Source organism: Eretmochelys imbricata, chromosome 3 (genome assembly GCF_965152235.1).
Source record: "Eretmochelys imbricata isolate rEreImb1 chromosome 3, rEreImb1.hap1, whole genome shotgun sequence".
NCBI lineage: Eukaryota > Metazoa > Chordata > Testudines > Cheloniidae > Eretmochelys > Eretmochelys imbricata.
The window spans coordinates 117,430,089-117,447,487 of record NC_135574.1 but is presented as its reverse complement, the minus strand read 5'-3'; the positions used below and the strand labels follow the sequence as shown (position 1 = coordinate 117,447,487).

The 17,399-nt window shown below is 37.8% G+C and overlaps 1 protein-coding gene across 6 annotated transcripts in view; it reads right to left on the bottom strand.

Moving 5' to 3' along the window:
* SCAF8 (SR-related CTD associated factor 8) overlaps window positions 1–17,399 on the bottom strand; it is a 137,686-nt gene that overhangs the window by 98,668 nt on the left and 21,619 nt on the right. For all 6 annotated transcript variants that reach the window (XR_013345662.1, XM_077813230.1, XM_077813229.1 and 3 more), the window contains exons 2-5: window positions 15,516–15,599; window positions 13,201–13,245; window positions 2,511–2,672; window positions 461–617 (exon numbers count right to left, since the gene is read on the bottom strand). Coding sequence is in view for 5 of the 6 variants with exons in the window: in XM_077813230.1 (XP_077669356.1) it covers window positions 461–617; window positions 2,511–2,672; window positions 13,201–13,245; window positions 15,516–15,599 (448 nt within the window). In the remaining variant the exon portion in view is untranslated. The remainder of the gene's footprint in view (window positions 1–460; window positions 618–2,510; window positions 2,673–13,200; window positions 13,246–15,515; window positions 15,600–17,399) is intronic.

Genomic DNA, 17,399 nt, shown 5'->3' with positions numbered 1-17,399 from the left:
CTATATTATATTGCAATTCAACATTTTAATGAGAATCTACTCTTCTCTAGGAAAATAACTTAGAAGTACAAATGCAAAACAAGAATGAAATTGATTATTTAAATCACGACTAAAATCAGTAATTTAAATTTCTCTGATTTAAACAAATGCACCCTTGGACAAACTGCATATTACAAATAAAGAAAGCATGTGTATTTGGGAAGTAAATGTAACTGGCATGACCACTTTCTATTTATGGTACTTCCCTGACCTACATGCTGGTTAGTTATTAGTAGATCAACTTTCATCTTTCAAACCATTCAATTTAGTTTTAATACTTTCCTGAAGGCTAGTGAAAATTTTGGTCCAATTTCAAGCATGTCAAGTTGGCAAATGTTGATAGCCGAACAGAAAATTCTGTTCCAAATGTTGAAGCAAGCTTTCTAATTCACTGAGAGACTTATATCCCATTTTCCTTTACCTGGTGTATTGTTGCTCATAGCAGCTGTTGTACTGGGCAAAACTGGAGTCAAAACTGGAGGAGGAATTCCTGCTGCCATATCCAGGAGAGGCTGAATAATTTCACTCTTGAATACATTATTCTTCTGCCACAAATTTAGCACTCTAACAATTTTACTCTAAAGGAAAGATAGGACAACAAAAGGATTAAAGCTAGAAAACTATATGATGACTATCATGTTTGATACTGTCAATTTATGAAGGTAGAAAGTCTTGCATATTTAGAAGCATACTAGAAAAGTATTAGTTTGGCTTCTCCAAATTCTGTACTATTAGTCTTGGGGGATAACACTAGAAAATAATCTTAAGGGAATAATTTAAGAGTTATTGACACTTAAAAACAAGAAATCTTTCCTCCCCTCCTAGCATTTTAATACAAGCACATATTAAACATGGCTCAAATGTATCTACCTCTGAGCACCAGCATCATTTTTGTCCACTGAAATGTGCACAACTCAGAATAATTACAGTTACCTACTGCTGCTGAGACAGCAGAAGGAGCCCAAAACTGTGTGTGTAAGTCATGCTAGAGGCTATTTTTAAAATGTAATTTTGTTGATGAAGTAGTGTATTTTAAAGTATTAATCTGGAAGAGCTTTCACACCGAATTACAATAATTAGACAGTATTGCAATAATATAGATGAACTTTGGACTTAGATGTCAGTTTCCTTTAACACTCTGCAAGAAACCGTGAAAACAGTCTCAGCAATTTCATAAAGAGAATTGTGATGTCAATTTAACTAGCTCATTTTAAATCAACTTAAGCTTACAAAAGGTGCTTCCATCCTAAACCTGTTTTGAGTTGCTCTTAGCTCTCCAAAACCTTCAATCATCATGCTGAAATTTTCTGTGTTTTAATTCTGCCCAAAGGTGATTTATTTTTGAAAGTTTGAACAAAACTACATTTAGCAATTTTTAAAAAACAAAGTGACTTGGAGTTGGGAGCAAGGAAAGAGGAGAAAAGAGTCATTTTCCATGTTATAAAACCATGTTCTCACAGCCTTCTAATGAACAACTCTAGCACAGAAATTTCAGGAGATAGAAAGTTGAATATGGTACAGAAATAGCCTTCCTTGAATGCTTTTGTGTGTTCCCAGGAAAACTGCTTTTGATTTGTCAACATTCTATTGAGCATACACAAAAAGTGTATTTTTAATCAACACCTACATAAGAGTGGAAGATTCCTTTTCTGGGGTAGAGCTGGCTGTGCCTCCTGTTAGTCTTCCCTACCTCCCACCTGCGTAGGGACGTTCTGGCAGTGACCCTGGCTCTCTGGAAAGGCCCCAAAAGAACTGTTCCATATAGTGAAAGTTAGAACTGTTCAGTCCCTGGCTATCCTCACAATCAAAGGAGTGGAAAGGTAGCTTAAAACAACAACTTTACCGTCTCCCCGTCAGCTCTTCCAAACATAAAATTGGCACAAGGATTCCGCCACAAATAAAAGTTGTACTTTCTTTCCAAGGTATTTCATATAATTCACAATTCAAGACTATACTAATTTTACCAATACAATTTTTTTATACTGGATACCATCACTTTGGAAAGTGTTCTGCATTGCTGCTGCTCTCTCTTCCAGTTCTGAACCAAAATGTGTTGGCTCATCCTGAGAATACATATCCAATCACCTCCTCCAATACACCTTGTAGAAACTTCCTATCTACCTGTCCTCACAATAGGCCGAGGGGGGGGGGAAGACGAGGACAACATTCCTTTGCAGTACACTTCTACATAGATCTTGCTCTCTCTTCTCATATAGACACCTCATTTCACATTGAAGTTGTCTCTCTTCACAAGCACCTTAGGTAGAAGTGCCCAGGGATCTAATTGGAGACTGTTCTCCCTCAGACCACATATACTTTCAGATTTTTTTAAAAAATTTCCTTAAGAAGAGTTATACGGGTTACAATTAGGTCTGCTAAAATAAAACACGAATGTCGTCAAACCTTTTTAATTTTCTTTGAAAAAATGAAATTCTAATAATTGTGTTAGTTTTAGAAGAAACAAGACATACCTTGTCATCCCCAGGACAACGGTATAAATTCTGGAAAGTGCTGATGATATTATTGCTGAATCTAGGAGCAAACACGTCCTTCTCTTGCCCAAACTGATGCCGGGACTGTCGCACAATAGAGTCAATGACATAGAGACCAGGCACCTTGTATTCTGGTTTGCACTACACAAAGAAGATACATTATTTTTAAACTATAACTGAAAAAGAACAAAATCACATAGTTAAGAGCCCAAGGACAGAAAATATCAACAAAATCTCAAATGACTAGATTTTTCCACTCCTTACATTTTATAAATTGACTTACCAGTACAAGTAAATGCTTGTGATGGTGCACAATAATTTTTAATTAGTCAAAGTTCTATGGATATAAATCTCATAACAATTAAACTTTAAATATATATACTATTTTTTAAAAAGGCATTTTATATCTAAGTCTGCACTGTATACATACATGATAAATGTGAAGCCATCTCAATTATTACAGCCTCGTTCAAATTTTCAGCTCATAGTACTTATATGCAGCATGCTGCATATCAAATTTCACATCATTCCAAAAAAACTGGACTTATAATCAAACTAAAACAAGTTTAGAAATGTAATGCTCTTGTACCTTGGTCAAATAAAAAGCACTGCACTAATGACCAGGGAGAAAGAATCTCAACAAAGCGAGTTGGGGGCTGGGTGTTAGTAAGCTTCTCTATATTTTTTTCTTTTTATCAATCACTCACTCAAAACACTGGCTCACTGGAAGTCCCTGTAAGCAATATGACAAACCTTCATCCGAAATAGCAAATTATTAACTATTTCTGTCTCTAAACACTCATAAGCTTATTTACTTGAGATGACACCAATTGTAAACATTTTAAAACTCTGGGAAAATTTGAAACTTATATTATATACAAATGGTGTAGTACCTATAAGATCACTAATGCATAAAATACAATCCTAGTTACAAAGGAAACTTTACACAGGAGAAATTACTCCCAAGGTCTTGTGAATGCACAAAGCTGAACCACTGTAACTAAAATCAGTTTAAAGACAGATTTAGTTAAACTGGTGCAAACCTTTGTGCAGCCACTCTTATATCAGTACATCTTGCATCTGTACATTTACTGATCCAACCTAAAACAGGTTTTAACTTGATTTAAGAGAGTCTCACAGGTTTATGCTTGTTTAGCTAAATCAGTTTAAACACACAACTTTAAACTTGTGCAACTAAGTGCACAGACCAAGCCTAAGAAATAAATGAAACCTAAGACAGTTCATAAAATATTCTCAATTATATTTTGTATTGGTTGCAATTAGAATCTTAAACACAATAATGCAACTTTCCTATCATTAGAGTCACAGAAATAAGAGACAGAAAACATCTTCTAGTCTGTATCTCTACATTTCCTAGCAATTTGGACAGTCCAGTTTTAAAAGTCCCAAGTTATTGCTGATCCCACTATTTCCCCAGGAAAAGTGGTCCACAACCTAATAGTACTCATCATCAAGACGTTTTTCTGGATATTCACCTTAATTTTTCCATTTGTTTTCTCCCATTTGTAACCCAGTATATAACATCATATAATTAATTCCTTCCTCTCCTTGGTGTTTACAACCTTGAATACTTATCTTGAATACCAAGATCTTTGTTTTGTTCTTCAGTCATTGTTTAAACCAGCTCTATGTATTTAGATTTTCTAATCTTTCCTTAAATCTCAACCGCTGCAGCCTCCTATCACTTTTGTGGTTCTTCTCTGGAATCCCTCTAAACTGTCAGCAACATGATGTCATAAGCAATATTTCAGGAGTGTTTGCACAGAAGCTGTATGGATAGGTGCGGTTACCTTCTTGGCTCATGCAGCCCATAAACATATGTATAGCACATTGTAAACTCATGTTTCAGAGTAACAGCCGTGTTAGTCTGTCTTTGCAAAAAGAAAAGGAGTACTTGTGGCACCTTAGAGACTAACAAATTTATTTGAGCATGAGCTTTCGTGAGCTACAGCTCACTTCATTGGATGCAAAAGCTCATGCTCAAATAAATTGGTTAGTCTCTAAGGTGCCACAAGTATTCCTTTACTTATTGTAAACTCATGTGTCTAATATGCTGCCCAGTCTCAGCGCTAAGTCTTTCAGCATTATCTCTTACCTGGTTTCTCACTTGTACTAATTATCTAAGGGATAAAGGAGTTCAGGAGAGCTGGCAGTTTCTCAAGGAGACAATATTAAAGGCAATACTGCACATTATCCCAATGCGACGGAAAGACAGAAAGAGTAATAAGCCAACATGGCTTCATCATGAGCTCTTAGTGACCTGAAAAACAAAATCGAATCCTACAAAAAATAGAAACATGGACGAATTGCTAAGGAGGAGTACAAAAGAACAGCACGCACAAGCACGTAGGAACAAAATCAGAAAGGCTAAGGCACGAAATGAGTTACACTTAGCAAGGGACATAAAAGGCAATAAGAACAGGTTCTATAAGTATGTTAGGAGTATGATAAAGAAGGAGGAAAGTGTAGGTATAGTTAGTGGGGAAAGAGCACTAAACTGATGACATCAAGAAGGCTGAGATGTTTAATGCCTTTTTTTCTTCAATCTTCTCTAAAAAAACATTAATAGTAACCAGATACTCAACACAATTAATTAACAAGGGGGAAGGACCACAAGCCAAAACATGGAAAGAACAGATTAAAGAATATTTTGGTAAGTTAGATGTATTTAAGTGAGTAAAATTCATCCGAGGGTACTTAAGAGACTAGTTGAAGTCATCTCAGAACCGTGAGCAATTATCTTTGAGAACTCAAGAAGCACGGGTGAGGTCCCAGAAAATTGGAAAAGGGACAATCACAGTACCTATCTTTTGAAAGGGGAACAGAGAGGACCCAGGGAATTATAAACCAATCAGCCTAACTTCAACACCTGAAAAGATACTGGAACAAATCATTAAAAACAATTAATTTGTAAACACCTAGAGGATAATAGGGTTACAATGAATAATCAGCATGTATTGGTCAAGAACAAATCATGCCAAACCAACCTAATTTCCTTCTCTGACAGGGTTACTAGCCTAGTGGATAGGGGAGGAAGCAGAAGTGATATATCTTGATTTTAGTAAGGCTTTTGACATAGTCCCACATAACATTCTCATAAGCAAAGTAGGAAAACATGATCTAGATGAAATTACTATAAGATGGGTGCACAACTGGTTAAAGACTGAACTGAAATAGTAGTTATCCATCTATGAATGGTTTGCTATCAAATTGGGAGGATATATGTAGCAGAATCCCGCTGGGGTCAGTCCTGGGTCCAGTATTCAATATTTTCATTAATGACTTGGATAATGGAGTGGAGAGTAAGATTATAAAGCCTGCGGATGACAGCAAGCTGGGAGGGGTTGCAAGCACTTCGGAGGACAGGATTAGAATTCACAATGACCTTCATAAACTAAGAGAATTGGACTGAAATCAACAAGATGAAATTCAGTAAAGACAAGCAAAGGACTATACTTAGGAAGTAAAAATTAAATGCGTAACTACAACATGGGGGATAACTAGCTAAGTGGCAGCACTGCTAAAAAGGATCTGGCGGGTTATAGAGGATCACAAATTGAATGGGTCAATAATGTGATGCAGTTGCAAAAAAGGATGATGTCATTCTGGGATGTAGTCACAGGAGTGTTGTATATAAGGGCTCGTCTACACTAGAAAATTAGATCGGTATAACTATGTTGCTCGGGGACCTGAAAAATCCACACCCCTGAATAATGCAATTAAACTGACCTAACCCCTGGTGTAGAAAGCGATAAGTAAACAGGAGAATTCTCCTACCGACCTAGCTACTGCCTCCTGGAGAGGTGCATTACCTATGCTGACATAAAAAGCACTCCCATCAGCATAGGTAGTGTCTTCACTGAAGCAGTGCCGCTGCAGCATTTTAAGTGTAGACAAGTCCAAAGAGTCAGGAGGTAATTGTCCTGCTCTACTCTATACAAGTGAGGTATCAGCTGGAGTGCTGTGTCCAAATTTAGCACTACACTTTAGGAAATATGTGGGTATATCCAGGGAAGAGCAACAAAAATGATTAAAGGTTTAGAAAACCCGACCTATGAAGAACAGTTAAAAAAACTTGGCATGTTCACTCTTAAGAAGCATGAATGGGAACGGGGCTGGAGTGTAAATTCCCAGGGATTGCAGGGTGGATCTTGAGTCCTTTAGAGAACACAGAGATGCGTCTGTCTTTTCATTAAAAAGGCTGGACTCATCGAAGGGGAGGTCTTGGATAGTATTTTGGACCTCTCTAGGGAAGCCCAATGATTGAAGCCACAAGCTCCTTCGCATGTCCAGTCCTGTGGCTAAAGATCTGGATGCTGTATCTGCGGTATCTACCGCAGCCTGAAGAGCCACCTTTGCTACCAAACTCCCCTCATCCAGAGAGGACTGGAACTGGACTAAGTCTTCCATAGGTAGCTTATCTTTAAATGTCACAAGCCTAGCACAGATGTTCAAATGGTTAAAATAAAGGCCTGGTAATTAGCAATATGAAATTTGAGGTCTGCAGAGGAGAAAACCTTCCTACCTAGGAGGTCTATTCTCCCTGATTTTTTAACTGCTGCAGTAAATTTTTGGTAGTGTGACCAAGCTCTCTCCATAGCCACTTGTACCACTAACTAATTGGGGGCAGGATGAGAAAACAAGAAGTCCACACCCTTGGCCAGCACAAAATAGCATCTGTTGGCTCTTTTTGGTGTAGGGACACAAACTGCTCTGACTAGTTCTAATATGGCCTAGGTGATTGGGAGGGCCATGCTGACCAGTCCCTGTGGTTGTAAAATGCCCAGGAGTTGATGCTAAGAGTCCTGGACCTCCTCTAGCATGATTTATAAATCAACAGCAACCCCCTGCAACAACTCCTTCTATTGGTGGTGGTCTGGGGATGATGAGGAAGCTCCTGTCCGAACTGGTTCTGGTTCTTCCTTCTCATACATCAGTAGAACCAGCTAAAGAGAAGGGGAGGAGTGACACGACTCCTGAGAGAGCCCAAGCGTGATCTTCGACATGATGAGGGCCTCAGTACCAGACCAGGCCACATGGACTGTTCAAGCAGGTGCTGCTTAAGGCGAAGGTCCAAAACCACCAGTGTTCTTTTCTTGAGCAATCTGCAGATTGAACAATGCTTTTTGAGGTGGCTCTTGCTATGACAAAGAAGGTACAGCGTATAGGGATTGCTTCTCCGCACAGAGGACAATATTTAAACCCCAGTGAGGGTACCACCAGGGGAACAGACCACTACAACTAACTAGGGCTGTTGATTAATCACAATTAACCCATGCGATTAATTCAAAAAAATTAATTGCTATTAATCGCAATTTTAATCGCACTGTTAAACAGAATACCAATTGAAATTTATTAAATATTTTTGGATGTTTTTCTACATTTTCAAATTTATTGATTTCAATTACAACACAGAATACAAAGTGTACAGTGCTCACTTTATATTACTTTTGATTCCAAATATTTGCACTGTAAATATAACAAAAGAAACAGTATTTTTCAATTCACCTCATATTAGCAATGTTGTGTAATCTCTTTATCTAAAAGTGCAACATACAAATGTAGATTTTTTTGTTGTTACATAACTGCACTCAAAAACAAAATGTAAAACTTTAGAGCCTACTACTCCATTCTGTCCTACTTCTTGTGCAGCCAATCAGTAAGAGAAACAAGTTTGTTTACATTTATGGGAGATAATGCTGCCTGCTTATTTACAATGTCACCTGAAAGTGAGAACAGACATTTGCATGGCACTTTTGTAGCTGGCATTGCAAGGTATTTATGTGCCAGATATGCTCAACATTCGTATGCCGCTTCATGCTTCGACCAGCATTCCAGAGGACATGCTTCCATGCTGATAACGTTCATTAAAAAAATTGCGTTAAATAAATTTGTGACTGAACTCCTTGGAAGAGAATTGTATGTCTCCTGCTCCATGGTTTTACCTGCATTCTGCCATATATTTTGTGATATGGTAGTCTCAAATGACAATCTCACATATATTGTTTGATTTAAGAACGCTTTCACTGCAGATATGACAAAACACAAAGAAGGTTCCAATATCAGATTTCTAAAGATAGTCGCAACGTGAGACCCAAGGTTTAAGAATCTGAAGTGCCCTCCAAAATCTGAGAGGGACAGGGTGTGGAGAATGCTTTCAGAAGTCTTAAAAGAGCAACACTCTGACACAGAAACTACAGAACCCAAGCCAGCAAAAAAGAAAATCCACTTCTGTTGGTGGCATCTGACTCAGATGACAAAAATGAACATGCATCATGAACCACACTACTTTGGATTGTTATCAAGCAGAATCCATCATCAGCATGGACGCATGCCCTCTGGAATGGTGGTTGAAGCATGAAGGGACATATGAATCTTTAGCGCATCTCGCACGTAAATATCTTGCGACCCCAGCTACAACAATGGCATGCAAATGCCTGTTCTCGCTTTCAGGTGACACTGTAAACAAGAAGCAGGCAGCATTATCTCCTGCAAATGTAAACAAACTTGTTTGCCTGAGCAACTATCTGAACAAGAAGTAGGACTGAGTGCACTTGTAGGCTCTAAAGTTTTACATTGTTCTATTTTTGAATGCAGTTTTTTTTGGTACATAATTCTACATTTGTAAGTTCAACTTTCATAATAAAGAATTGCACTACAGTATGTATTAGGTGAATTGAAAAATACTATTTCATTGTTTTTTACAGTGCAAATATTTGTAATCAAAAATAAATACAGTGAGCACTGTACACTTTGTACTGTTATAACTGAAATCAATATATTTGAAAAAGTAGAAAACATCCAAAAATATTTAAATAAATGGTATTCTAGTATTGTTTAACAGTGCGATTAATTGCACAATTAATTTTTTTAATAGCTTGACAGCCCTACAACTAATACTAACATTAACTACTAACTACATACAACAAGAACTAGACTAAGACTATTTGTGAGGTGACAACCACACATATCTCTGACTCCAGCCATGGGCAAAAAGATGGAACTGAGAGGGATTTGGGTGGCGCTGCCTCACATAGCCAGCAGAGGAGCCACAGCCATGAGGGGGGAGTGCCGCCTCTCTACGTGTACTGCTTGGCAAAATTTCCAGCTCCGGTGTGCTGGGTGTGCACACACCTAAGTGGAATACACATCTGCATCTATTCAAAGAAGAACTTGCAGAAGCAAGGAAGAATGTTCCAACAACCATTGTGGGCGGTAAGAAAAAACAGAGAAAGGGTCGAAGGGGAGGCTCCGCCCTATACACCATCGCACAGCAGCATGAGGCAGCAGAGAACACATACGCTGCCTTGATGGGTACCGCTGAGGTAAAATTCTCCAGCAACAGTTCACTGGGTGTGTGCACACAACTGAAATGGATGCGTATTTCAAAATATTCCCATTAAAATATCATTAGCTTAGCATTCAGGTGAATAAATAGGTGTACCTATCACCAATGCAAATCATAAAAAGCAAGGAAATAAGATACAAGTCATCCAAACATCCAATGTACACTACATCCATTAATTCCCGCTTCTCACCTCAACTACCTCTTGTCCACTACCTAGATCCCACATATTTCCATCCTTATCCTGAACTACCATCAGGCATCCTTAACTTCTAACTACGTTTACCAATAAGTACATGTTTCTGCACTTGATACAAGGTTAGTATCGCTTTCATAAATTATACTATGCATAGTTCTGTTTGTGGTTTTATAATACTGTGTGTAATCAAGTGACATTTAGTGTCACACTGTTAACTATGGCTATGAGAGGTTTTTCTATAATGTTTATGAAAACTTTCATCAGTTTTTTTTAATTAATTACTTTATAAGAATTACAGATTTGAAATTGACATGTGCGCACATTGGTACATTATGTTTACCAGTCTGAGGCTGTATATCAGTTGTTCAGGATTTGAGTAGAATAAGCCTTAACTCCTGTTGCCCACACTCAATCCCAGTCTCTGTTGCTTCTCGCCTTCTGGTCCTGTTTCTAATCCGTATATTAACAGCCACACTGAACAACACCATGTTTAAAACCAACTCCACCTCTTTTATAAATGAAAAAGAAAGTAAACATTTTAACTGAATGAAATTATTGCTGCAAACCCCTAAAATAAATTTAACTCATAACAGTGAATTAGAAATTAAGAAATGCAAGCAATTAGTAAAGGAAACTAAGGTATCCAAAAAATACCTATGACTAATAGGGTTAAGGACAATAAGAAGGAATTTTTAAATATATCAGGAACAAAAGGAATACTAGAAATGGTTTATGACCATTACTAGATGAAGACTGTAAAATTTTTAATAATGATGCAGTAGCGGCAGAAGTGTTCAATAAATATTTATGTATCTGAAATAAAGCTGGACGGTGTATCTATTACATGCATTAGACTCTGAGTTCCCTGGAGAAGAGACCACCCTTACAGTTGGAAAGTACCTGGCATATAGTGGCTACTGCCATAAATAAATTACTACTAATAATAATTCATGTCACACAATGACAAGAGAGTCTCTTTTCAAACAGAAACTAAGGAGGATGCTAAAAAGCATCCATTTAAAAAAAAACAACATATTTTTTTTTAAGTTATCAGGTCTGGGTAACTTGTAACCAAGAATTTTAAGAGAGTTGGCTGAGCACCTTTTGGAACATTTGAGTACATTTTTATTAAATCTTGGAAAAGCAGAGAAGAGTCAGAGAACTGGAAGAAAGCCAAAGCTGTGCCAGTATTTAAATAAAGGTAAACTGAATCTCCTGGGTAAATATAGGACAATTAGCCTGACATGGATTTCAGGCAAAATAATGGAATGGCCGACGACTTTAATCAAAATAAGTCTCCTCAAATTAATTTAATATAATTTGTTGATAAGATTACGCATCTGGTAACTGCTGATGTGATATACTTTAAACTTCTATAAGATGTATGACTTAGTAGTGCACAATATTCTGATTTAAAATTTAGTACTATGCAAAATCAATATGGCACATACGAAATTAAATAAAAACAGAGATGGAGCTCAAAATGCAATTGTTAATGGGGAATCATCAAGGGAGTTATTTCAATTGGAATCCTGGCAGTGGTGGTTCTCAGTGCAACGATATTCAATAACCTGTTAATGATCTGGACGAAAATATTAAATCAGCACTGATAAAGTCTGCAAATGGCATATAAGGTAGGGTTGTAAGGAATGACAAGGACATGTCACTGATACAAGGAGAGAAATGGATTGCTTTGTAAACTGAACATAATGAAAAAATAAACATTTTAACACAGCCAACGTAAGGTCTTATGCATCTAAGGGAGTGTCTACATGAGGACATGAGTGCAGTATGAGGTGGACTTTGAATTTAAAGCCCAATAGCTATACCACACTAACTCCACACATGACGCTCTAATACAGGGGTCGGCAACCTTTCAGAAGCGGTGTGCCGAGTCTTCATTTATTCACTCTAATTTAAGGTTTCGTGTGCCAGTAATACATTTTAACATTTTTAGAAGGTCTCTTTCTATAAGTCTTTAAATATATAACTAAACTATTGTTGTATGTAAAGTAAATAAGGTTTTTAAAATGTTTAAGAAGCTTCATTTAAAATTAAATTAAAATGCAGAGCCCACTGGACCGGTGGTCAGGACCCGGGCAGTGGGAGTGCCACTGAAAATCAGCTCGCGTGTCACCTTTGGCAAGCGTGCCATAGGTTGCCTACCCCTGCTCTCATACTACACTGAGGGTACCGTTGTTAAATTTAGTATAGTTCACAAGAATGACTTGTGCTCTGGAAAACATGCCTTACAATGAGAGACTTTATGAGCTTAATATACTTATTAGAGAAGGTTAAGAGGTAATTTGATCACAATGCATATCTATCAGGCAGAAGATATCTTAGACTACAAAGTTCTCATGATTTAGACAAAGGCATAACAAGAGCCAACAACAGAAACCTGAATATAGAAAAATTCAACCTGGGACTAAGATGAAAATTTTTAACAGTAGGGTAATTAACCATTGGAAAAGTTTACCAACTGATGTAGTAAATTCTCCAGCACTTGGAATCTTTAAATCAAGATTGTATGTCTTTCTAAAAGCTCCAGTTCAAACATAAATTACTGAGTTCAATGCAGGAATCACTGAGTGAAGTTCTATGGCCTGTGTTATACAAGCCAAACTAGATGATGACAGTTGTCCCTTTGTAAACTTTATAATCTATGGAAAATATTAGCAGGAAATCAAGGGAAGCTGTAATACATGAAACTCTTCTTTGTTTAAACTGACTAATTTTCAAGTTGACAGCATTCCTTTAACTCTACATGAACACACAAAATTAATACCAATTCTGAAGATAACTGATCTAAAAAAGAATAGTAATAATTTAATAACCTTATCTCTGTACTCATTCAGGCAACAATTTCATCTTACATATACCACCAACTTATTTTCCAATCAAGAGAACTATCTTATTTATGCAGAATTTTTGCATGACTGATATTCCACTCAATTTTATAATTTTATATGCACACAAAATATTTATCTGTATATATACTCACACACCACAAAAAAAATCTCTTCTCATTTATATTTCAAATAGTAGAATATTAAGTCCTGGTTTATATCTGTATGTTAATACAATACGCTCAAGTTACGTACCTTTTGAATGAATTTCTCAACACTCTGTACAACGTGTTTGTAGAACTAAAAAATAAGAGATATTTTTAGAGTAGGGAACCAACAAAAATGCTTATACATATCTGACCTCCAATATTATTTGAACGTACAGTTCTGTCAACTTGACTTTAATTTCTACCGTAAATGTTTATTGCTACAGAAGTAGGAGAAAGGCAAAATTCCTGAAAAGCTACTGTTATTTTGTTGTAAGGAGCTAAAGGAAAAGTTAGACCTATTGCATATAATTCAACATACTAATATCATGCCATTGATCTATATTTTACCAACACTTTAAAATTTGCATTTCCCAATCTAAAAGAGAAAACAAGTAAACGAGGATCTTATCAAGTCTCCATTTTTTTCAAAATAAGTTATTCAGAAAAAGTTGCCCTAGTTCATTGCACTTGTTGGAACATCCTATACCAGTAAACATTTCTATCCAAATCACATTGCAAATTCGGAAACACACGGTGAGTTTCTGTGTTACACCTCCAGGGGTTGCAATCCAGAATGCACTGCTCAGAGGGGGAGTGGGGGGGGCAAAGGCGGCAGCTTCTCTAATTTATGGCTGCCTCCTGACTTTCGTACACAGGCAGCTCTGCAGCCCGGAGCAACCAAGAACTCTGTAATGCTCAGTGTGTGACAGAGATTCCCCCTCTGCTCATACTTAGAGTTATAAAAGAGTTCTAAGTCCATTACAAAATATGGATTTCCATGTGGTATAACACAAACCACGACAGTGGGTTGCTATTGTTGTGCTGTTGTTTTTTAATTATAACATTACTTTTTATTATATCATTTGGCGTTAATTATGTGCTCTTCTTCAGGTGTAGGAAATGCACTCAGAGAAAAGTCATATTTCCCAGACCTGAAGAAGAGCTCTGTGTAAGCTGGAAAGCTTGTCTCTCTCACCAATACAAGTCGATCCAAAAAAAGATGCTACCTAACCCACCAGGTCCCTCAAGTATTATTATTACTAACCACTTAGTTCAGCAGCTATTATGTGGTGCATCACACAAACTGCTGTTTGATCAAATTTTGCAGCAATTCTGGTACACTGCAAACCATACTTTACATAGCGCTCTTACTTATTCCTCAATCTCCACCTGTTCATTCCATTCCCCTGCTGTCATGCCACTACCTCCCTCTGATGGCCTAACTCCCTAGTTCAGGTGCCAGTAATTTCCCTGACACCAAAACACCTCAGAATACTCAGAGTAAAAATATAGGTGCCAAGGCTTAGTGTCTCCCTTGCTTTTATACTCTCTCATATTTTTTTCTCCTATTTTCCATGCTTTCAACTGCATAACCTGCGTCTTTTCCTCCATTTTTCAACGCTGTTTTCTAATTTTTTTTTTTTCATTTAGGGATGTAAAATCTTATTCATATACTAACAGTTCTATAATTTGTATTCAATGAACATAAAAAATAAAACCCCACAAATGCTGAATACTGTGCCACACCACAAAGTATTTTAGAATTCTACGACCATAAAAAAAGAGGGTATAATTGTGACTATTACACAACCTTAAAGTGCACTTCTATTCAGGGGTGCTGGAACAATTTATATAATGGAGGTGCTGAGATCCACTGAACCAAACTGTAAACTTTTTATATAATGGAAACTACTTCAAGCCAGGTGGTGCAGCACGTAGGCTTCTATTCTGAAAATATAAAGATGGCTTTGTGGGTTTTGATCTTTATTGTATTTCACTCATTCCAGAGCAAATTTGCAATCAAAAAATAGAAAAAAAATCTTTAACTTCTAGACCTGCACACTCATGTTAGGCTCTAAGGGCTTGTCTCCACTTACCATGGATCGACACTGCAGTGATCGATCCACCAGGGATCAAATTAGCGGGTCCAGTGAAGACCCACTAAATCCACCACCGATCACTCTCCCATCAACTCTGGTACTCCTCCGGACCGACAAGCATAAGGTAAGTCAACCCAGCACAGTGTAGACACCGCAGTAAATCGAACTAAGGTATGTCAACTCCAGTTAAGTTATTCTCATAGCTGGAGTTGCATAACTTCGGTCGACTTAGCCCCGTAGCGTAGCCCTGCCCTAAGAGTCAAGCTAAGGTCTTTCCTTATCACCACCAGTAACAAAAAATTTTAAGCCAAAACTGTCAGCTAAACCTGTAAAATCCCCATTACTTATCATACCTGCCCATAACTTGGAGAAGACATACAGAACAAAAAAAAGTTATTAGCAAATTCTGCATTTTATCAGGTTATTTAAGAAGTAAAAATAACAGTAACTGAAGGGAAATAAAAAACAGTCAATTACTTACCTTTATAGCCTTGATTGCTGCCTTAGTGATCTGTGTCATTTTAGCCTTAGAAATAGGTGGTTTGTATTCATTTAGCGAGTACAACTGGGGGAAAAAAAGGCAAGAGCTTTGTAAGAAGAAAGGAAAGATTTCACCAATCTCAGTGGGAAGTTAATGTTGAACATATATGCCTGTGTGCATTCCACACTCACCCTGAAGGGGTTAACATAGGCCAGATAGGCCAATTAACCTATTAGGCTGCAATGGGATGGGGGAGAGGAGGGAGGAGGGAGACATTTAGGCTGAAAGGAAAGACCTAATCAAGGGAGGCTCACCTGTGCAGGAGCAGACAGCTCATCTATAAAGTGAGGAAGCTAGTAGCAGAAAGTCACTTTCTCTGGGAGGAGGGAGAGAAAGGGATTTGGAACCAAAAAGAGGGCTTTGGCTAGAAGAATGGACAATGAGAGTCTGGAATAGGCAAGGTAGAAACTAGTCCAGGGGAGCAGCAGGAAGGTTTATGGTTGTCCAGATCCTCGCTGCTAGATACAGAGCCCTGGATCGGAACCCTGAGTAGAGGGCAGGTCTGGGTTCACTTTGTGCCACTCACTCAGTGATCGGTACAATCTGGGCAGAGAACTTGGAGGCTGTCTGGGACCATGCATTCAACCCATGGAGGGAGTGGCCCAGCCAGGACAGACAATTTAAGGACCACTTGGGACTGTGAGGAAGATGCTGATAGTACACTGTAAGGGGAGGACTACTGTGACTTGGCTGGAGGGCTAAACCATGAAGATGAGGCAAGACAGCTCCTGAGGAGCAAGAGAGGAACCACAAGAAGGGGGCATCAGGCTGAAAGAGCTAATCCCCAGAGCAGCCAGAAGGATGTGCCACACAGCAGTGAGTAAAGCATCCAGTTAAAGCCCCTTATCATATCATATCATAGTTAAATTTCAAATAATTTAGGCATGCAATTGTATGCCTCATTTGAGCATGCAGTTATGCAATTTAATCAGGTAACTGCATATACAGTGAATCATGCTTCACTGAGTGATACTATATTCAATAGTAACTTTAATAACTAGAACATTGTCAGTAGTGATCCAACAAAACAGGGCTCATCAGAGGTTTGCTGTGGACTGAGGTCAGTATGTAATCCTAATTTTGTAGTCCTGACTGATGGACCATAATTAAAAATATATTTCATCCCTCTCCCCTGAACAAGTTGGACATCCGTACTCCAAAGCCATTTACTTGCTGTGAAAGCCTCAGCTATTCATAGTTAATTGTCTCTACATTCATTTTCTTTTCTTCTTTCTCCCATACTCTCTGTGCTATCAGATGTAAGCTAGTCAGATATTGTGATGTTTTTTATACTTGTACTAGCAGATCCGGAGCCAAGCCAGAAACAGAATGCCAAACCAGAATGCTTTACAACTGGCTTAAACTGTGACCTAGAATCAATCTACAATATGTCAGCTCTTCTTTCAATTTACACATCTATTTACAGTTAGTCAGTCTGCCACAGTATTTTATATGAAAAAACTATTTTAAAGAATGTTAAGGTTGCAAAGTCTAGCTCTCAAAAGCCAGGAAATGGCTGCATCAAAGTTCCCTGTGCAAACTTAATTTGTTCCCTTTGTACATATGCATCGTGATCTTCAATTGAATGATCATTTCTTATTTCTTTTGGATCTAACTTCCTAAGTTTCTTTAATAACTTTAAAATTCAAAAACAAAAATTCCATCATGTGGAATCATACCCCCACAGAGGTCATCAGAAAGACTGGAATCTTTAGACCCAAGGAAAGTCCTCCTCCCCTGGAGCTACTGGAGAAAAAGTAGGAGTAATAACAGGAAGAGTCTCTATGTGGCCCTTCCACTAGAAAGGAATAGAGACATACTTTG